The 22,868-nt window shown below is 49.3% G+C and overlaps 1 protein-coding gene across 2 annotated transcripts in view; it reads right to left on the reverse strand.

The window, feature by feature from the left end:
* EZR (ezrin) overlaps positions 1–22,868 on the reverse strand; it is a 45,971-nt gene that overhangs the window by 10,527 nt on the left and 12,576 nt on the right. For both annotated transcript variants that reach the window (NM_174217.2, XM_010800726.4), the window contains 5 exon segments: positions 5,857–6,003; positions 6,790–6,873; positions 7,404–7,678; positions 8,514–8,609; positions 10,908–10,991. In NM_174217.2, coding sequence (NP_776642.1) covers positions 5,857–6,003; positions 6,790–6,873; positions 7,404–7,678; positions 8,514–8,609; positions 10,908–10,991 — 686 coding nt within the window.

Consider the following 22,868-nt stretch of genomic DNA (forward strand, 5'->3'; position numbering starts at 1 on the left):
CACAGAAAACTCGGACCTTCAGGCTAGACAGGCATGTTTCTCTCAAGAGCTGAGCAACCCGTCTCCACAGCCTCCAGCTTCTGCTTTCTGCTGTACCTGCCAAGTTTATCCTTGTACGACTGAAAACCTCATGTAACAATTTAGAGTCTCCATAAACGTGACTCTAGAACAAAGATGAGGACCTAACGTGAAAATTCTGACTCACTTTTGAGTTAAAGAGCCTCCTTTAATTCTTGACCATAATTGTAAGCCGACAAAGGTTTTTCTTTTTTTTTCTTTGAGTTTACTTACAGGACACAAACAGAAAAAGACCCACAGAGAAGATTCCTAAACGATTTATAAGTCTGTTTTGTGCATATGCTCAGTTATGTCCAACTCTTTGTGCCCCCATAGACTGTAGCTCCTCTGTCCATGGGATTATCCTGGAAAGAATATGGCAGTGGGTTGCCATGTCCTACTCCAAAGGATCTTCCCATCCCAGGGATCGAACCCGCACCTGTTATGTCTCCTGCACTAGCAGGCAGATTCTTTACCACTCACTGTGCCCCCTGGGAAACCCAAGTCTATCCTTACTTAGGCATAAAAAAATGTTTTTTAAGTATAATTCGAGAAAAACAGGGAATCAGAGCTCTTTGGAGAAACAGCCAATCCCAGGGCTGGAGCAGGGTCTGAGACATCTGGAGGTGCCAGAAAGGAAGAAGTGACTTGAAAATCTGCGGTCAGAGGAGGGCATAGGAGCCAACTCAAAGGAGCTCCAAAAAGCAAATCTCAATCTGAGCAACAAAATAACACATACCCACGAGTCCATATTAATATCAGTAACTAAACAATAAATGGAGAGGAGAAAGTGGCTTCTTTCAGTAGAATTCCATTAATATCTATAAACAAAATGATTATCTTTAAAAAAATCACTTCTCAAATACCACAGTAATAACTGTTTCATGCAAGTCTCAACAATGGATGTAAATTAATAGATGCAAGTATAATACATAGGATATTCACTGGACTCTCCCCTAAATATACTTACTGATCCCAAAAAGGAGGAGAGTGTCTTTGCAGGAAGCCAGGCAGATGTCACCTTGACCTGAGATTCAAGTCAACACCAAAAGCAGGACCTTCCGACATCACAGGCCACATGGTAGGGCAGGGCAGCACTTTTGTGGGATTCTTGCCCAAAGTGCAAACCTCAGATCTTATCGTGGGACAGGATCAGATCCGAGGTGAGGGATTTTCTCAAGAGTCAATGTCAGTACTCTTCACAGGTGTCAAGGCTGTGACAGACAGACTGTGGGACTGTCCCAGATGGAAGGAGACTGGGGGTGGGGGGTAGGCGGGGAGGTAAGGGTGGCGACTGAATGTAGGTGGGATTCCAGGCAGATCCTGGGCAGAAAAGGGACATGAGTGGACAACTGAAATCATGGGAAGACAGTCCACAGACTGTTAAGAGCATCGAGTATCAGGGTGAACACACTGACTGTGATACCTGGACCCTGTTTTATGTGAGATGCTAACACGTGAGGAGAGGCTTCTCGGGCGGCTCTGTGGTAAAGAATCCACTTGCCAAGCAAGGCAGGAGGTACGGGAAATCCCATGGAGAAAGGAGCCTGTGGGCAACAGTTCATGGGGGCACAAAGAGTCGGACACGACTGAGCAACTGAACAACATCTGGGGAAAGGCATATGGGAATTCTTTGCACTTAACTATTTTTGGAAACTTTTTGAAGTCTGAAATGGTTTCAAAGTGAAAAAATGGTTAAAAACATTTAAATTGGAAACTTCCCTGGCAGTTCAGTGGTTAAAGACTGAGCTTCCAATGCAGGGGGTGCAGGTTAGATCGCTGGTCGGTGAACTGAGATCCCACGTGCTGTGCGATACAGCCAAAAAAAAATTCAAAACACGAAGCAGACGGTGATGATGACGTTCCACACTGTGACAGGAGTTTACAGGCATGTGTGTGTCTAGTATCAGCAAATGAGCACTCAAGAATTGTGAATTTCGTTTAAATTTTTACTTAAAAAAAAAAAAACCATACTACTACTCAGTCGCTAAGTTGTGTCTAACTATGACCCCATGGACTATAGCCAGTCTCCTCTGTCAATGAAATTCTCCAGGCAAGAATACTGGAGTGGGTTGCCACTTCCTTCTCCAGGGGATCTTGCCGACCCAGGCATCGAACCCGCGTCTCCTGCGCTGGCAGGCAGATTCTTTACCACCAAGTCGCCTGGGAAGCCACAAAACAGACTGAACTCTAGTAACTAATAGGCACTTTGGGGCGAGTATACAGATGCCTGCAATCTACTTTAAAATGTAGAGGAGGGTGTGGGGACAGAGGGCAGTGACATGTGGACAGGGGGAGGCGTCACAAAGCAAGGGGTTAAATGCCAGCGGTGGAACCTTGGTTGCAGGCACGTGGGATTCACTGTAAAATACTTCCTGTGTTGTAGTTCATTTGAAAATTTTCATTGGAGAAGTTTAGAAAGGTCTGGTGGGAGGATGGGCTTGAGATCAAAATTGGGCCTCAGAGACGGGGAAGAGCAGGCAGAACCACCGAGTCACCTCCCTGGGCAGGGATGAGCCTAAAGGTCTGCCCACACCTCTACGTGGAGGAAGTCGGTTAACCAGGCCCTGCCCTCCCCATCAGGAGGGACCAACCCTCTCTGCAGGGCCGGAGCATCCGAAAACTCCCAGCACCCTGTTTCTGCTGCCCACTCTGCCACGTTAACAGCCACCAAGGCGCCCCCAATCACGTGTCCAAACTCTCTTCTCGGCCAATCAGAGCTGGGCTTTTAAACCTCTTCCAAGCGGTGCTCTAACTCTTTCCGGAGGGGTCCTTGTGGAAACAAACTTGTGTCAGAAACCTAGCTATTCAAAAAATAAAATCTGTTTTGTGTTCAAATTGGGGTACCAAAGACAGAAAGGAGAGGATGGTCTGACAATGGTGATCCTGATATACCTGTGAATCCACAAAACTCACGAATCATAAAATCCCTTTTTGCTCTCCTCGGATACACAGGTAAGTCATCAAAGATAAATAAGGACAAAGATGTAACACCAGTGCCCCTCCCCACTGAAGAGAATACCTGCCCGGGAGCAAAATTTTTAGAAACTGGAAAGAATTATGTATTTTTAAATGGGTGAAACATTTCTAACGTTCATCAACAGAAATGGAAATCAGGATGTGTGATTACAAGCATGGGTGAGCAATGTAAGGGGAGAGACACCGGCCTTCATCTCATCCCCATCCCCTCCTGCCGCAGCCACGACCCACACACAGAGGCCCCAAGGAGTAAGCTCTGGGAAGGACGGGGCTGGGGAAAGAGGGCTTCCAGAAGGCCCAAGAGCTCACGGCAGATCAGGCTCCTCTGATCTTCTGGTTTTGTTTTTGGCCAGAAGAGGCCACACAGCTAATCTCAACCTTCCCTGCCCCAGGCTGACGCCGGCGTCAGCAGCCGAAGTCCACCCCACGCCCTCTCCTCTCTGAATCAAGGGTTTACAGAAAGACAAGTGCTTCCTGCCCTACGCGCTCCCACTTGACTGTTATACACACAATGGAAAAGGGACCCCAAGAAATATCCCCCATCCCGGCATGTTTAATACCAAAAAGGATAAGCTTTTCAGTAAAGACACCTGCTTATCTGCAGGGCTTCCCTGGTGGTTCAGCAGTAAACAATCTGCCTGCAATTCAGGAGCCACAGGAAATGCGGGTTCGATGCCTGGGTCAGGAAATTCCCCTGGAGGAGGAAATGGCAACCCACTCCAGTATTTCTGCCTGGAAAATCCCAGAGGCGGAGGAGAATGGAGGGCTACAATCCATGAGATTGCAGAGAGTCAGACACGACTGAAGTGACTTAGCCCGTATCTGCAAGGTGCACCAGGTCTCTATCACCCAACACGCACTGGACAGAGCAGATTTCTCCCTTGAGCAGCGCTCCAGGTCCTCATGGTGCTCCACCGGCAGCTCCACGGCTGAGGGTCAGCCTTTAACACAACTTTACCACAGCTAAGCGTTGTCACCACAGTCCTCAGACCCAGCCACAATCACTTGCTCATCCGAGGAAGGGACTTGTCAGTATTTGCTTCAAAGGAGCACAGCTCTGACTACGGAAGAACTAAGGGACCTGCCCGCAAGAGCGGGGGGCAGCAAGACGCGCCCCACACCCCCCAGGGTCTTCTTCAGGGAGGCCACTCGTTCCACAGCTCAGCTGAGGGGTGGGTGGGAGCCGGAGGGGAGGCAGGGCTGGGGGAGCCAAGCGGCTCACTCAGGTTTCTCCTCGGAGGAAATGGGCATTTATGTGGGTGGGAAGGCGTGCTGATGAGCTGACAGCAGCAAGTTTTTGCCCCTGGCAGTGTCCTGCAGCTTGAAAAACCTGTTGGGACAGCCCTGGCTGTGGCTATGTTACAAGATCTGCTCATTCAGGAGCCAAGTTCAGAGCAGAGGCGGTTTCCCACGCATGTTACCATGAGGCCGTGGTGCTCCCCTAGGACTGGTCCTGAGACCCTGACTCATCCAGGCTGGTTACGTCTGGGTCCAGTGGAAGGAGTGCATCGCAAGTCCTCAGGGACTCACTTCTGGGTCCTCAGATGAGTCCCTGCGCTCCTCTGCTAAGCAAGCCACAGCCTAAGTGTAACTAGAGTCGTCTGACTGACACCACGCCTTCTGGTGGGTGGATAACGGCGCTCCTCCATCCACTCTGGGGGCTCGGCCCAGGGGCGGGGAGTGTCCTACACAGACCCCACCCCCCAGGAGCAAGGGTTCTGCACCCTGGGTTCTGACAAGCATGCTGGGATTACAGCAGATTCTACAGATGATACTGGGCTTCCCTGGCAGCTCAGTGGTAAAGAACCTGCCTGCCAAGGCAGGAGAAACAGGTTCGATCCCTGGATTGGGAACATCCCCTGGAGGAGGAAAAGGCAACCAGTATTCTTGCTTGGAGAATCCTATGGACAGAGGAGCCTGACGGGCTACAGGCCATGGGGTCGCAAAGAGTCGGACACACTGAGTGACCAAACCACGCTACATACAACATCGTCTGTTAAAAGCAGTGCTGGTCTGCTCGTGATCGTGGGGGGTGGGGGGCAGCATACCTGGGGCATGGGAGCGCAGAGACCACTAACATGGGAGCAGGTAAGACGGGGGAGTTGCCACTCCAAGACCAAGGAGCAGGGACCTGCCGTGGAAAACTCGCCCTCGCTCAGTCAGAACAATCTTATTCTGTGAATCCAGCTCCTTGGCAGGAAAAAGGCATCTGTGCAGAGTTCGTAACCACAGGGATGGGCAAAGGAAGGTGGCGGGGGGTGGGCAGCCCTGCATTGCAGAAGAGCCCAGTCAACAAACATTAACACTCTGAGAGGCAATCGGATACCTCCCACAAGTTGAGGATTTAGCTAAATTGTCTGTACATAAAAGCTATTGTTTACAGAATCTTAAGATCTCAGTAGGATCACAAATATTCTTGGCCAGATTAGCACAAACCTCAAACTGCCCACCACTGCCAGCTGGTAGCTGTGGGCAGCCTCAGAGGAGGGGGCGGGGTGCCCTCCTGCAGCTCTGTCTTTCACAAGCCCCAGAGCCTGTGAGGTCATGGACTGGTGGTCCCCCTGCTGGGCCCCTCAGCACATGCTACATGGGCTGATAGACAGGCTGAGAGAGAAATAACAGGAGAGAAAGCACACGCGCCTTTGAACCAACCTCCCACACGGCCACGTCACAGCCGCGAAGCCCTTAAGCGGCAGATGCTGGCCGATCAGTTGCTAGGTAAACACTCTGACAGTAACCCACGTGCGTATCTGCCACTCCCTGCACTGTTTCCAGGCCCAAATACCCCACCAACAGAAGATAATATAAAGTTTGACTCACTTATCGTCTTTCTCATAGATATTTAGTCCAAGGGCATCAACGCCGAGCCAAAGGTCTGTTCCTTTCTTATTTTTTATCTCGAAATAGTTGATCCCGTACATTTCCAGGTCCTGGGCGATCTTCAGGTATTCCAGCATGGCGCTGTCCCTACGTGGGGAGAGCGGACACGGGCGTGAGCCGCATGCGGCTGTTACACCAGCACCTCCCCCGCGGCCCGTCTGCCAGCCTGTGACCCGAGCAGACCCCCAGGCGTCCTGGACGCCGACCGCTGACACCCTTCACATGTTAGCAAAGGACTGAACTGGATCACGCTGGTTCCTCTGGACGCAGAGGACGTCCCTGTAAAACCTCGTCGCTGGGCATGATCTTGTCTCCTGGCCGCCCACGTGATGCCTCAGGGGGCCCCAGGAGCTTGCCCTGCCTCTGCCCTCCCCGATCCACCTCACTAGGAGCACAGAAGATGCTTGCCTCAGAGAGGAAAGGCCGAGGACACACGGTCTCCGAGGCCCAAACTGCCCATGAACTGCAGTGGCCAGGACATCATTAGAGCTGCTGCCAGTGCCTGAAAGGACGACGACAGGACAGACGTCCCACACGCCCCTCTGGTGCTTCTTTAATAACAACTGTTTCTCTCTCGGGATCTTTTTCAACACTGACACCCTTTTAAAGACAACCACCTTATGGACCTTGAATGAAACAGCGCGCCTGATGGTCTGTGAATAACGCTCTGGCCCCCAGGATGAAATTGAAGCATCTCAGACACAAGTTTTTCTTTCCTTGAACACCTGGCTTTAAGAAGAAACCTCACTGGCAGCTTGTTACACCTTCCCTGCCAGGAACCAGCCACCAGCGGCTCCGAGCGGGTCACCGAGTCCCCTGAAGGACCCTAACCAGAGTCTCCCCTGAGAGGACAGAGCCCAGCCTGGCACTCACTTGAGCATCCCGCGGTGTTCTGCATGCCACACCTGGATCCGGTCCTCCCACTGGTCCCTGGTGAGCTTGTGCTGGTCCATGACTCTGGGTGGCAAAGGAAGAGGGCACAGGGCCGTCAATCACCCCAAAGGCTGGGAGAGGCAAGTGACCGGCCACGGCCCAGCCTCACCCAAATGGTGACTTTTTTTTTTCTCCCAAATAAAACCATCTACTTCCTAATATGCAACATTTCTGACAATTAACAGAACTGGACAATTAAGGACCTGGAATGAGAAGAGCCTTGTCTTCTGGAAAAATTTTGAAAAGGTATTTTATTCTAAGCAGCCTCTTCTTCCAAAAGGGGTCAATTATGTGACCACTAGTAAATAAAAGAGATTTAACAGGGGCCAACTCATCATCTACCAGGGAGAGCCAAGAAGCCACGTCACGCCCGTGAGGACGGCCCCGCCCTGCTGAGTATCTCTGCCGCAGGCCCCATTCGGGGGTGGGGATCGGGGCCTGGGGGAGCACTGCGCTGCAGCGGGGGCTGTTGACGGAGTCCAGAGAACCCAACCCCCCACCAGCCCTGCTTGCTGACCCTGCTAACCCGCCACCCTCGAGGCCCACCGGCTGACCTCTGGGGGATGAGCCGCTCGGAGCCGAGGTACCCCGCCTTGTGCAGCTCCTTGTTGTAGTCGCCGAACTTGGCCTGCACGGCGTAGGAGCCCAGGAGCACGGCGGTCTCGGGCGGGCAGTAGATCTCGTCGCTGAGGATGCCCTCCTTCACTTGCAGGAAGAAGAGCTTCTGCGTGATGTCCTGGATGAGCTCCTCGGCCACGTCCTCGGGGTAGAACTTGGCCCGGAACTTGAACTGCAGCGGGCTCTCCTTCCTGACCTCCTGGGCGGACACCTGGGTGGGTGGAAGCCAGACCCTCATTACAAGGTCCATCCACAGACAGAGACCCGCCAGCCCGGCACAAGCTGAACCACTGGCTCAAAGGGTCTGGCAGGCCAGTTTTCAAAAGGTAATGGTGACTCTGAAAGTCACCTTTTTAGCATGGAAGACAGAAGGCAGGTGAGAATCCTGTGATGCCCTCACAAGAGCCCCAGCCCTGGTTTGCGGGGGGCGGGGAAGGGGGAACGATGCTGTAACTCCCAGGGCCTGTCCAAGTGACCCGTGAATCTGGCCTCTGTCCATAGGGCCGGGCCAGCCCAGAACCACGGCCTCGCTTTCCGTAATTCTTCACGGCCTCCCCTGCTCTTGCATGCCTCCTACTGCCCTCCTGCCAGGTGCAGTAATACGGGAGGAAAGCAGGACTTGGAGAAAAGGGAGAAACGGTCTGGAGAAAAGACACTTAGCTTACTGCTTTTCTTTGTAATTGTTAATGGAATTATCCAGACTGTCGAGTTGGAAGGAACTCTATCACAGGCCCAAACAAAGCAGTAACAAGACTTACAAAACATTGGATGATTCATGGTTTTTAAGATTAACAGTCTCGTTGGGGAGGAAAAAAAAAAACAAAACTAAGGTCAACTAAGCGATTATGCATCACGTACTCCGGTAAGGAGAAAGACCAGGGTCTAATTTCCAGCCACTATCCCCGTTTACCTGAAACCAGCAACCTTTCTGTCTATAAAGACTTTTACACAAATAGAAAGGGACAAAAAACAAAAGACAGAGTTTCAATGTCAACAGAGTAGACCAAACCCAATTAATAGCCTGTAAATAGTTAACTCTGACTTACCTTTTTATCAAGTTTCAACCATGTAGGAAATCCTTTGTTATCCACATACTGGAGGCCAAAGTACCACACTTCCCTAAGGCCGATGGTCTTAACCACCTGTAGGAAAGGGACGGGGGTTGAGCTGTCACGAGGCACTCTCTGGAGGAGCACTGGCCCGGGAGCCCTGCCACGTGGTGCAGCAGACCCTCCACAAGAGCAAGGCGCTGGCTTCGTCACACCGGGCAGCCTCCCCTACGCTGCCTGTTACCAACAGACACCAACCATTCAGTCCTTTTTGATTTTAGGCCACATGGTGTCTAGGTTCCTAGTTCCCTGACCAGGAATCGAACCTGGGCCCACAGCACTGAAAGTCCCGAGTCCTAACCACTGGACCGCCAGTGAAGTCCTTGAAACACTTGCTTTCATACACGTTTCAGCAGTGTTAGGGATAACAAAGCTTATAATGTCACCTTTACTGCTCTGGCCCCCATCGCAGCTTCCAGAGTAAAGACAGCCCGGTGGGCTGCAGGGGGCACACAGAGACACACGGGGTCACCAGCAAAGGTGTGTGTGCCGCAGGTGTGGCTGCTCCCACCAGGGGTGCCCACGTGCAGAGGCAGCAAGCTTCCAGGGATGAGGGAGTGCTCAGCTTTACAGGTGCCGAGAGTGACTCTAACCACCCCCAGAAATGTGAAATTCTGATACAGGAAGGGAGAATTCAGCCCTAGGTCATAGGGAGAGTTTCCGTTTCAAATCCTCTCCGGTGCTGGTAAGTCGCTTCAGTCGTGTCCGACTCTGTGTGACCCCATAGACGGCAGCCCACCAGGTTCCCCCGTCCCTGGGACAAATCCTCTCTAGTACTAGGGAAAAAAGTCTCCCGTGGTCGGTCAGAGAGAGAGTCCCACGCTGGTTATTTTTGTGCCTTGAAGCCCAAAAGCAATTTGCTGTGGACACTTGCTGAATATCACCAAAACCGAGTCCTAGGATTTTGCTGTATAAATTCTATGACACGTAATGTTAAGCCTTGGAAAAAAAAAAAAAAAGGTTACCATTCTTCAAACATATGACTTCTATCAAACTTGAAAGAGGACTGTACACACCGCAAGTGACAAATCCGATATCAATACTGAAGTCTGCCCTGAGCCTGCTTCCTCACTGGCTTTGGCAGGAGGGGGCGGATGCTTGCTGGAGGCCCCGTCTGTTCACTGCCAGGCCAGGGACAGACCCACTCATCCGCTCCCTCCACACACCCAGAAAAGGGGAGGAAGGTCTCTACCCGGGACTCCTCATTGTGAAAGACACAAAGGCCGTGTTGACCCCCATCAGGGCTTACCCCCGAGACTCGGGTGAAGCTCCAGGTCTGGTTTCCATGGCAGCAAGTGCAGGAGGCCGGTTCCCAGATCAGGTTTCCTCCAACCCCCTCACTGCTAGTTTCTAACTCCCCACAAGCCAAACCTCCCTCCACCTCAAGGTCTGGATAGGAAACCTGCCCCGCCTTCCTCTCTGAGCAGCTTCAAGGCCGCGGGAGAAAGCCCCACGTGGCCCAGCCATCCCCGCTCCCTGCCAGCCCTTCCGCTCCATCCACCAACTGCAGCCTTGGCCTGGGTCTGACCCGCGGGAAGCCACGTCCTGTCCACTCAGTGTCCCGGCCCTGCACCTGGCGGAGCCCTTGGGCAGACCTGCTCACTGGTTCGGGGAAATTCGGGGACGATGAAAGGGAGACCCCACCAGACCCCGGTAAGTCACCTCCAGCTTCTACATTTGCCAAAACTCCACTCCAATTTCCAGGTCGGTGCTGGGGTGCGAAGCAGCGCCTGACCACCGGCAAGGCCTCTCAGGAAGGCTGCCAACGGAGCAGGTGGCCGGGAATGCACACACCCAGCCCAGCCCTGTCGCCCTACTGGGCCCTCAGTCCCAGCGCAGAATCTATGGAGCCCGGAAAAGTAGGTCTCGCTCTGCGTAAAGCTCAGGAACTGTTCCATCGAAGAATTATCATGGCCCTCACAGTGGTTCGCTGCTCTTGTTAAAAGGGAGAGGTGCATGCTGGCACCCGAGGGGCTTGGGATGCTGCAGCTGCAGGGAGGGCTGGGAGATGCTAGCCTGGCTCCTCACTGTGCCCTGTTCCCCCGCCCTGCACCAGGTGGCAGGAAACAGCCAGGGGGACTGTGGAGACCCCCGTGGGAGAGGCAGCAGGCAGGGCTCGCAGGTGAGGCCCTGGCTCAGGAAGACTGCATGGGATCCCTTCTCCTCAGGGACTGTGGACAGGGAGCACCCCTGGGGAGCACGGGTCCCACTGGCGGTCAGCTCGACCAAGAGGAGCAAGCTGCAGATGGAGGTAATGACTGTGCTCAGCAAACAAAGGGATTCAGATGCTCTTTTCTAACTGGGAACCCTCTGAAGTGCGCAGAGACCAACCTGATCAAAAAGCTGCTTTCCTGTGGTGTTTGGCTGGATGGCAAACTCCAGCTCCGCATCCATGGTGGTCACTCGGACGTTGATCTGAAAAAAAAAAAAAAAAAAAAAACACATCACGCTTAACCGGGTGTTCTTGTAGATGTAGCCCGAGTCTTCCACCGAAACCCAAAGGTCCCGAGCAACGCGGCAAGAGTGTTCCTCCTCCACATCTGAGCTCACGTCTGTCACCACACACACACACCCAGCCTCCACATCTGAGCTCACGTCTGTCACCACACACACACACACCCCCAGCTCTGCACACATATGCAGCTTGGATTCAAACGTGTCCTCGTGGCTTTAAAAAAAGCACACTCACACTTAGGTCTAAGCTGTTTTTCTACAAAGATACTTTGATGACTGTTAATACACTTTGCACACACACACCATCTCACATTCTGACCCCTACCCACAGGTCTGTGAAGCCCCACGGGCGGGGAGCCGCCCCTGGGGAACCCACACCAAGTCTGCAGGTAATAGGAGAGAAGGCTATGTACAGCAACTTGAGAGACCTCAACAGTGAAGGGAGGCGGGCAAATGGCTGAAGACACGCCCAGGAGGACAGAGTGCTGTGCAGGAATCCAAAAGGATAGTTATGAAGGCAGGAAAAACACGGAAGCATTACCAGGACAGGAAGGCTGGGAAAAATGTCATCGAAGCTGCCATACAGTTGGTGGTTTAAAAACATTTACTTACAGGCAATTTTCAAATCTATCACTTGAAAAAACCCAGAACTCGCTAGCATATGAAAAACATACAAATCTATCTACTTTATATCACAGCCCTGGAGGAAAATTTCACAGCAACTATGGTACTTAAGAAATGTTTGCTTCTCACCATTTTTCAAGTGAAATACAGAAACAGCAGATAGACATATATTCCAAACTTGTCCCACTCAGATGGAAATGTAACAAGGACACAGATTAACTGTATTATTTAGCCTCCTGACGTAAGTTCTGAACGGTGGTGAGGCCCTGGCTGGATACATAGACTCGAAGTCGTAAAGACTAATTTTTGTTCACGTAGTTTTTTCCCTAAGGCTCAAAACTGTGATGATGGATACATACATCCAGTCCGTCTTAAAGGGTCTCTGCCCAACATAACATAGAGAAAGGAGGCACAATGCTCCAGGTTTTAAAAAGTTTCCTCTCCAATCTCAAGTCTACACATTCAAGAAATGAAGTTTACTAAGAAGCAAGACTAGGCACATTTTAGAGACTTCAAGTTTATCAAAACATAAAGCCCAAGTTTCTTCCTTTTCCTGACAGCAATATTTTAAAGAAGTCACGAAATGGCTGTTATGAAGCACAAAATAAAGCAAGTCTCTCTCTCTCAATTATGGTTCCAAGGGCACATATGAGAGATGTGAAAAGCAGCCCCAAACGCAAACATTCTGTAACAAACGCAGCTCCGGGTTACACTCAGAAGCCTACCGCGGATGCCACACCTGAGACTACAGTGGGGAGATGGGCGCTGACCAACGCTGGACCTCACAGGCCTTTCTCTATTATTTACTGACTCAGAGACTGAACGACCAGACGATGTGGGCCCAAAGCTTCTACCCCGGTTGAGATGAATACAAGAGACCAGAGGCTCACACTTCAGACTCTTAACTTCTAAACCTTGATCACCTCTAAATCTGAGGAAGAGAAAAAAAGTCACCTCCTAAGACCAATGCTAATAATTAACATAAAAAAGTGATCACCACACCATGTTTAACCATTTTGCAAACTTATTAACAGGAATTTAGGGGGGAGGGGAAGCTATTTTAAGGTTCTGAACAGGTTCACATTTGACTCAAAGTTCACACAACTCTTTGAAAAAGCAATAATCTGCAAAATGAATACTTATTACTAAGGTTAAGATGTGACAACCCAGTGATACATAGAAAACGAACTTCTTAAAAATTAAGTGTTATCAGGAGGGTCTGTGCAACCTGCAAAAACTGCCCTTCCCGCCACAGGACTTAAAATCACCCTCAGCAGCTCCGGGACGCGGTGCCAAGTGTCACCTGGCCTGATCTTTCTAGGAACTTTCCCGAGTCCAGCACACTGGTGATCATGCAATCTGGCGCAGGACCTGGAACACAGCCGGCAAGCCGGAGAGGGGGCAAGGCTCTTCTGACCACGGGCCGGGCAGCGGGAAGCAGGCGTCTCCCCACCAGCCCCGTCAGAAGGAACAGCTAACTGGCCCCAGTTCGAATTCAGGGAGGCACTAACACTCTCAGACAACCCCCAAAAGCACAAGGTCAAGGTAACTGTGATCAGTGTATGCATGTTTCACTAACGGCACACAGTCAACCATCTTGAGACCAAGGTTGAGACAGGAGAAGTCATGACAGCCAGACACTCATGAACACCACGTGAATGAGCCCAAGCGGCTCTGCAGGACTAGACGTGTGTGTGCTTGACGCGCCCCCAGCCTCCTCACACCCCTCACAGGGGCTGGGGCTTATGCTCCATCAGTAGTGTGTTACTTTACACATCTGTCACAATGCGGAAATATAGCGTGAACTTTCACAGTTTAAAGTGATACGTTTACTCAGAAGATTGGGACCATTCACCTGCATGTTTTGGTCCACTTATCCAGGGTTGTTTTTTTGTTTGTTTTTTGTTTTAAAGAAATCGGGCTTTGGCGTCCCAACTCTCCTCTTTATTATCCTGTCCGGTTTCCCTGATATAATCGGTTGTTTTAAGTGTACCTGGAAAAAGCGAGCTCTTGTGTTTGCAGTGGCGCCACGGAAATACAGTGGGATTACGTGCTTCACATGACAAACGTGAGAACGGTCCCGTGAGAAGCGGAGGTCCAGGGCTTAAATGCATCACCACGCAAACCCAAAAGACTCGCAGACTAGAGAAAACCACCGTGTTTTGCCATCTTTACTGCCTTTCTATTCTCCCCCAGATCACACACTTTTATTAAAGGCGATATTCTCTGAAGGCAGCAAAATCCCATAGGAATGTGCGGTGCGGGTGTGCAGTTAGTCATTTAAAATCTATCCCCAAAAGGGCAGTGTTTTTTCCCAGGCTGAAACCCTTTCTAACATTCTGCTGTGTCTGAAGGGGGCAGCAGTGATAAAAGTTTAATTTTGTCCAGGTACCCTCACCCCTTATATACACACAAAGAACCATGTGGCTGGCGTAGATGATAAATTTAATAATTCATGTTGCTCCTTCAAACGCTACTCCATTTGAAGCTATGGCATGAAGATGCAATTAGATTTCTAAAATGTCAGAACCTAAAGGAACCAGACATAAGCACACTCCACTATCTATATTGGGAGTTCATAAGTGAGTTTCAACATGGGAGTCACATTGGCACTCTACAATAATGAGGTGAACCTAAAGGAACCAGACCTAACCACACTCCACTATGTATAATGGGAATTCATTAGTCAGTTTCAATATGGGAATCACATTAGCACTCTACAATAATGAGACTCTTTTAAACAGTTGTATACTAGGTCAGAATTTTAAAGTAAGATAATGTGTTTTAGGGGCTTCCCAGGTGGCTCAGTGGTAAAGAATCTGCCTGCCAATGCAGGAGACACAGGAGACCTGGGTTTGAGTCCCTAGGTGGGGAAGATCCCCTGGAGGAGGAAATGGCAACCCACTCCAGCATTCTTGTCTGGAGAATCCCATGGGCAGAGGAGCCTAATGGGCTACGGTTCACAGGGTGCAAAGACGTGAACAGGGCTGAGCACTCACGCACCTTGGCTCCTCCTCTGGCAAGGCACGCAGAGGGGTGGTAAATTCACATGAAAATCACGAAAATCACGAGCCGGCTGGGAGACTGTTTTCACGGACAAAGGAGAAGCTCACACCTGTTTTCACATGCGCAAAGAGGGGGATGCTCCTCTCCAACCAGACACACGATACAGTACAGGTTCTGTTGCTCCAATGCAACTGACAACTCTTTTCCCAATAAGGAATTAAAGGTGTTAAACCCCAATCTGAAACCTGCCGTCCCCTTGGCTCATTCTGTCCAGCAGATGGGCACTCGAACACAAGGCAGGCGGACAGCCGGACCTGCCTCTGAGCCCAGGCCTCCTCCCGCCCCGGCCCCCGCGGTCCCAGCCCCCAGTGTGGGGGAGGCATTCCCAGCTCAGTGGGCCGTAAAATGAAGACTTATCTGTAAGGATCTTCCAACTCTGCATTCTACAGCTTAACGACAGGAGTGGCTTCCGACACTGCACCATCCGCCCCGTGGCTGGCACTTTCTGCACAACTAACTGAACCTCGAGAGAGGGGAAAAGGCCTGGGGGTGGGGAGGCAGTATTCTGAGGTCGCGCAGCCTGAGGCTCTCGGTTTCTGATTTCTTTGTTTAGTTAATCAAAAGGCTTTGAGAGTATACGGTATTCATGCAAATTGTGAAATTCCAGGACAGTACTTTGGAAAACATGATTTTTGAGCCTTCTCAGTGTAATTTTATCAAAGTGGTATCTAAAATGCCTTCTAAGAGTCTGAGATACGGAAGAGAGTTGACCATAAAATACTATTATTTTACTTGTAACCCGTATATGTGTAAGCTCAATTTCTGGCTGTCAAATTACCCCCGTCACTAATCTCTCCTCACTTTAGTAAGGAAATCTAGTCTTGCAATTTTTCATGAGAAATGTCTACTTCCTCCTGAACTACTTTAAACTCGGTGTAAGAAAGATAACCTCTCCCGCCACACTTTTTACAAAATAAATTCACACCGTACTGAAGACCAAGACAGGAAGGAGAATTTCAAGACCAGATCTTTCACAAACAAGCAGCTGCTTTACATCTTAATAGACCAACCCAGTTCAGGTGATTTAGAAGCCAGAATACTGCAGGGGAAACAAGTTTGCAGTGATTTTACTATATACCCGGAATCAGGAAACCCACTCAGAAAGGGAAATTCAAATAGTAACATTTGAATGTTTGGACTGCAGGCAGTGGACTCGGCAATAACAGATTAATCCGTATATTATCACACCTGCATTTACTCAAAATTAGTGTGAGCACAACTATCTAAGCACCACCAAGATTACGCCGAGGGCCTGACCTTTCTTAATCATTTAAAATGTCAGCGGCTGTTTCAACATCCCCGCCCTCTTTCAAAGTGCCACTTCAGCAGCTTCCACAGTTTTCAAATATTTGGATAAGAGCCTTCAAATGCTTAGAAAGGCTCTGACAGGAAGTTGTCTGGTAAAATTTCTCCCACAAATGGGAGAACGAAAGCCCGGGAGCGTGAAACGAACTGTAAAATCTTCTTCAGGTGCTATTTTGGTTCACGTACTGAATAATTACTGAGATGATACTGTATTTTGGTTTTTCATCCTTGAATCATTAGTCTACAACAGCTTTGTTAGAATATAACTTACATCCCATAAAACTCACCATTTAAAACGTGCACTTCGGTGGTTTTTACTAACTTCTCAGAGTTATGCAACCAACCCCACTAATTTTAGAAACATTTCATCACCCCAAAAAGAAATCCCATGCCCACTAGCAGTCACTCCCATTACGCCTTCCTCCCAGCCCTGGCAACCAAGAATCTACTTTCTGTCTCCACAGACTTCTCTATTTTGGACACTTCACAGAAACAGAATCATTTTACCACGTGGTCCTTGGGGTCTTGCTTTTGTCACTTCATGTTTTCAAGACTTATCCCTTGGATCATGTATGAGCACTCCCCCCTTTTCACTACCAAGTAATATTCCGCTACCTGGATCCCTTTCGTCTGTCTATTCACTGCTGGTGGATATTTTGGGTTGCAGACCTTCCTTATTGCTTGCCATGTTCTTTGGTGATGATATATATGAAACAGCTGGAAAACAGGTCATTTGAACTAGACAGTACTTTGGCCACCTCATGCGGAGAGCTGACTCATCGGAAAAGACCCTGATGCTGGGAGGGATTGGGGGCAGGAGGAGAAGGGGACGACAGAGGACGAGATGGCTGGATGGCATCACTGACTTGATGGACATGAGTCTGAGTGAACTCCGGGAGTTGGTGATGGACAGGGAGGCCTGGCGTGCTGCAGTTCATGGGGTCGCAAAGAGTAGGATACGACTGAACGACTGATCTGATCTGATCTGATCCGATGGTCAATGTGGTATTCAAATGGATTAAAAAAAATGTAGGGGTGAAGATGAAAGAAAATGCATTTTTTAAACCAAAATGCAATTTAAGTGTGCTGCTGCTGCTAAGTCGCTTCAGTCGTACTGTGTCATTTAAGCTGTAAATAAAAATAAGCTGTGTTCTCAGGAAGAAGGTGCCAGCTTGCCAAACAAAGCACTGACTCCTGCCCGCCCCGAGGCGCCCTGGCGCTGGAGGCCACAAGGCCTATGAGGCCCTTCCCTGTACAGACCAGGAGCAGGTGGGCAGAGGGAGCAGCCCTCCCATGGGCTGAAGGGAGAACCCAGGCTCTCTTGTTCAGGGGTATCCCAAGCAACTCAAGTTCTTTCTCTAAATTTTAAGCAGCAACAGAGTCTTGTTTTGCACTTAACTCCGATGGTGTGGAGCACACCATCGCCAGCATTCAATGAAGTGCCCAAAATCTTTTTTTATCTCAACCTTAACTACCTCTGTGTTTTTCAACACTACCTCTGTGTTTTCCTTTCATGGAGTCACCCCCTAAACCCTTCCAGGGCCCGTTCGCTGAGGCCACACCAGGCCTGCTTCCTGGGCACAGAGGAGGCAGGAGCAGCCACACCTTATAGGCTGCTCCCCCCGGGCCCCCATGCTCCACCAGGGGTTCTCGAACTTGAATGCACCGCAGAGTTAACCTGGAGAGCTTGTTGAAACAGCTTACTGGGCCCCGGGCCCAGAGGTGCTGACTCAGGAGGCTGGGTGGGCCCCGCTCTGCCCCGCTCACAAGAGAGGCCACACCCAGGCAGCCCGGCTGGGGAAAGAGGCCTGGCTAGCACTCTGAACATGCAGGAGCCACAGCTTCTTTTGGCAAGGTTAACGGCTCCCCCCACCCCAGTTTTGTTTCCTTTTAACTTTTGTTGCTGGGGAGGATGTGGACCACTTTCAAAAGTCTTCACTGAATTTGTCACAACATTGCTTCTGCTCTGCGCCCTGGGCTCTTGGCCCTGAGCACCTGGGATCCATCTCCTCCCACCCGGCACCCCCAACACACACACTGGAAGTGTCACCCACTGGTTGGCCAGAGAAGCCCCCAAGGTTAATGTACTGACGGCTACTGCTGATCCTCCACCACAGGAAAGTACTCTTGACTAGGCTTCAGTTCCGGAGAAGGCGATGGCACCCCACTCCAGCACTCTTGCCTGGAAAATCCCATGGACGGAGGAGCCTGGTAGGCTCCAGTCCATGGGGTCGCGAAGAGTTGGACACGACTGAGCGACTTCACTTTCACACATTGGAGAAGGCAATGGCAACCCACTCCAGTGTTCTTGCCTGGAGAGTCCCAGGGACGGGGAAGCCTTGGTGGGCTGCCGTCTATGGGGCCGCACAGAGTCGGACACGACTGAAGCGACTTAGCAGCAGCAGCAGCAGGCTCTCGTTCAGTACTAGAACTGAACTCACACAGACAGGTTTTCTTAATGAGATGTCTCCACAGAGGAATCCCTGTTTTAGTCCTCTTTGCAGCCTGATCTCCTTTAAGATAAAAATCAATCTCCATGAACAATACTCCAACTCAGTTAAGTCCCAGCGTTAGCTATGACACACAGTGGTCATTTACAAATGCTGGCTAACAGATAACTACCCTCTGTAAATCATTACCATGAGCTCAGCAAACCTGATTAAGGAATCAGCTGAGTGTAGAAACGCAGACCTGTGAATTCAGCCAACTTAGAAAGCAAAGTCGGAAAGCCCCAAAGGCCAAGTGATCTTTCGTTGTTTAGCTCCTCTCAGGCCACATCACTCATCCTCCTCACATGGTCTTGGCAATGGCTGATACGTTACAGACAACTTTGTTTCTATAAAATGAAGTGGTTGTCTTAGATGTTCAGTGCTGCCCCCAGTAACACTGTTTATTATAAACAAAATTCTACAAAATAGTTGCCATTAAAAATCTGATGACCATACTTTACATCGCTACAGTTTCTAATAAGCATATAGTTTTTTTAGAAGTGTCTAGTGTTCTGTTCATGAAAGGCAGTTGAGAAAACGCCTGTGTGGTACACCATTCTTGTAAGCATAGAGAGGTCAAAACAAAAACCAGTATGTCAAAAAAATGAAAACACTGTACAGAGAGAAGATGAGTAAAATAGAAATGTGGCCTTAAAACACATTTTTCATTAAATGGAGTAATGTCCACAGTAAACTGATACTGAGCATAGTGGCAAAGACATCAACTACACTGTCAGTCAAGAGGGAGGCAGGGGTGGCTCTAAAATGCTGCCACCAACAGCAGTGGCTACAAGTCACCTTGCACCTGAAGGCAAGCTGGATTCAGCAATTCCAGAGGCACGCGTGTAAGCTCGAGCTCTTAACACCTGACTTCACGTGGTTTACTGACCTTTAGAGAAGGTGGGAAGAACGGCTGACTACATCTTACTAATGATATAACCCTATGGCAAACCTGACCACCAATGGATGATAATTTTTATTATTACTCCTTCCTTTCATGCTCCCCTGTATCTTAAGTTTTAAACTCAAGATAAAGTATGTGTGTGTGCTTGTGCCCAGTCATGTCAGACTCTTTCAACCCCATGAACTGCAGCCCACCAGGCTCCTCTACCCATGGAATTTTCCAGGCAAGAATCCTGGAGTGGGTTGCCATTTCCTTCTCCAGGGGATCTTCCCGACCCAGGGACCGAACCCATCTCTTGCATCTCCTGCGTTGCCAGGTGGATTCTTTAGCACTGTGCCACTTGTACCCAATCGTTATCTCCTGTCTTCTTTTTCAAGGTTAAAGAAGAAAAAGAATCCGGGTGAAGAAACTGGCTGGTTAGGCTTAGGAAAACTTTCCAGATGCCAAAGAAAACTGGCCCTCTAGCTCCACAAATCTTGTAGAACAAGAAGTCTATGGAATTCATCAGAACACAAACTGCCAGGCGATGCAGTAAGAACTCCACACACCATCAACTGGTCTGAAGCACAACCACCCAGCTGAGACACATGGGTAAGACAGACACAAACTCGCATTCTATTCAAGTTTCCGTAAAACTGTACAAAACCAGGATAATATAGCAGCCTCTTATTGCCCAGTAATAGGAATAATAAAACCATCAAACGTTAGGGCTACAAGAGTCCACTCGTGACAACTCCTGACGAGGTCAAAGTGCTGGCCTCGCTTCCTGAGTCACGGATAGGCGCTATTCCTGGGACTACAAGGACAGGGGGATGCCTGCGTTGGTTTCCCCTGGTCTCCTGGCGTCCATCAGGGAGTTCTAGATGACTGCATCCCTGTGATAATGGTCATTCCTCCAGCAGGAAGTTCTATATTCAGACTGAGACTGACAGTAAGAAAGACTCCAAGTTCCCTGTAGGTAATATCTGTCAAGAAACTGAATTTAACCCAGCACAATCGAGCACCTCAGGCAAAGCCATCATCCTTTCGGATGCCAACGGCCCTGCCCTCCCCTGCCCACTTCTCCATGCCAAGAACCCGCCTGCCAATTCAGGAGAGGTAAGAGACGTGGGTTCGATCCCGAGATTGGGAAGATCCCCTGGAGGAGGGCATGGCAACCCACTTCAGTATTCTTGCCTGGAGAATCCTATGGACAGAGGACCCTGGTGGGCTACAGTCCACAGGGACACGACTGAAGCGAATTAGCACACGCACGAAGACTGATGAAAAGTCAAGTCAGATCTAGAGAGTTCAATGTCAAATAAGGCAATGCGACTCTATTACAAACCAAGCAGCAATAGGTAGAGTTTCTTGGTTCCCATCTTCAGAGAGTCAGGATGCCCTGGGGTGGGCATCTGCCTTATGTTACAGAGACTTCGTATCACTTTAAGGAGTATTGGGAACTTAGAGTGGATCATGAAAACCCACACTACATACCTCTCATTTCCAAACTGCTCTCCTCCACCACCTTTAGGCTAAGCTTACAGGGGAAAAAGCTAAATTCTTAACATGCTGTGGATAATAACAGGGCAGAGTGAAACGTGAAAGCTGGGTCTTGGAATTTCCCTATAACTTCTGTTTCAGATATCTACATTATGCCATATTTTAGATCCTATTTATGTTACAAAAATATATGTTCTAAGTAGAACAGTTAGAATAGGGAGGAAAGAAAAGTGAAAGCCACTCAATCATGTACGACTCTTTATGACCCCATGGACTGTACAGTCCATGGAATTTTCTAGGCCAGAATACTGGAGTGGGTAGCCCTTCCTTTCTCCACGGGATCTTCCCAACTCAGGGATCGAACCCAGGTCTCCCGCATTGCAGTTGGATTCTTTACCAGCTGAGCCACCAGAAGCCCAAGAATACTGGAGCGGGTAGCCTATCCCTTCTCCAGGGGATCTCCCCTGGCCCAGGAATCGAACCAGGGTCTCCTGCATTGCAGGCGGATTCTTTACCAACTGAGCTATCAAAGAAACCACAGAATAGGAAGGAGGAATAACTATTTCGTAGGATGACTCTAAATGGGTATTTAGGTAAAAGTTAGCCTGAATACCTTCTTTCAAAGGTTGAGAAACTGAGGCCTATAAATTTCCTTACCTATTAAAAATATTTATAGTTGTATAGCTCTTAAAATGTTAGTCCTAAAGCTGTATCTTCATTGATTTTAAAATTTTGAACTTTGTTATTTCCAAATTCCAGAGTCTAAAGTCTGTAAAGTATATGGATAGATGATACAGACAGGAAAAAAGAGCTCAGATCTACTAATACCCATTGTATAATTTCAAGAACATGAAGTGAAATCCCGAGTCTTTCTAAAGAGCTCCTTTTCCTCTGAAAGTAGGCCACTTCCTGCCCCCAGACCCACTTCCTGTCAGCCAAGGCTGCTTAATACAAAAAGCGGACAAACCACTCCCGCCTGTGCTCATAACTAGAGAAAATCCTGACTTTAGAGCTGGAAGGGAACTTTCTGAGTGTCCCACTAAAAAGGAGGGTCAGTCCCCTCCTCTACTTTAAAACCGGGGTTTTGGAAACAGTCAGTGCTACACCCTCCCCGCGGTTCACCAGCTGAGGCACTGCCTTTGGAAGGAGGAAACTGAGGCCGTGAGAAACCACTTGCCAGCCCCCTGACAAACGCAAGCATCCTCACTCGCATCCAAGTTCCAGGTCCGCGCTGCAGGGTAACCTGGTGGGATTTCCCTACCTGCCCATGACACGTGAAAAGAATATCCCTGATACCTGCTGGCTCTTGGTTTTTACGATCTTTTATTGGGAGCGTCTGTAAGTAGGAACTGACTTCCTCTACACTAGGAATCACATACACCCAGTGTGTACATTTTAAACTAGACACACGGACACCACTTTCTGTAGGAAGGGGTAAAAACAGAGAGAAAGTTTACCTTTTGCAAAAGAAACCTGTTTCTTCCCAGAAACACAAATAATCTATACCCACCTCTGCTCTCCCGGCTCCGGGCAGGTAAAACAGATCATCATCCGAGGTCACCTTCTCTGTATCTATTGGGCTTGTGGATTCTTGATTCTGTGATATATGTCATTTCAGCTTTACTAGATGTGGCATACGATTTCAGCACTGATTTAGTTCACTGAGAAGGGAGGTTAATCATATCCACAAACTTAGGATCCCATAAAAGAACGCAAAGTAAGGGACAGGGCCAAAAGGGCTATCACATGCTACAATGGTTTTTAATTCCAGGCTCATAAAACACAGGAAATTAAAGGCCTATAGACTAAACTTCATTCCACCTGGAGCGCACTGTTTTCTTAGTAAATTTAGAAGTTTATGAACAGTTTTCTAATCCAGTGGGGGAAAAGCTTGTGAAAGAATTAAAGTGTCAAAACAACGTCGTTCCTTTGCTAACCTGATGTTTTAGCGAAGGGCATATGAAATAA

This window comes from Bos taurus, chromosome 9 (assembly GCF_002263795.3).
Source record: "Bos taurus isolate L1 Dominette 01449 registration number 42190680 breed Hereford chromosome 9, ARS-UCD2.0, whole genome shotgun sequence".
NCBI classification, from domain to species: domain Eukaryota; kingdom Metazoa; phylum Chordata; class Mammalia; order Artiodactyla; family Bovidae; genus Bos; species Bos taurus.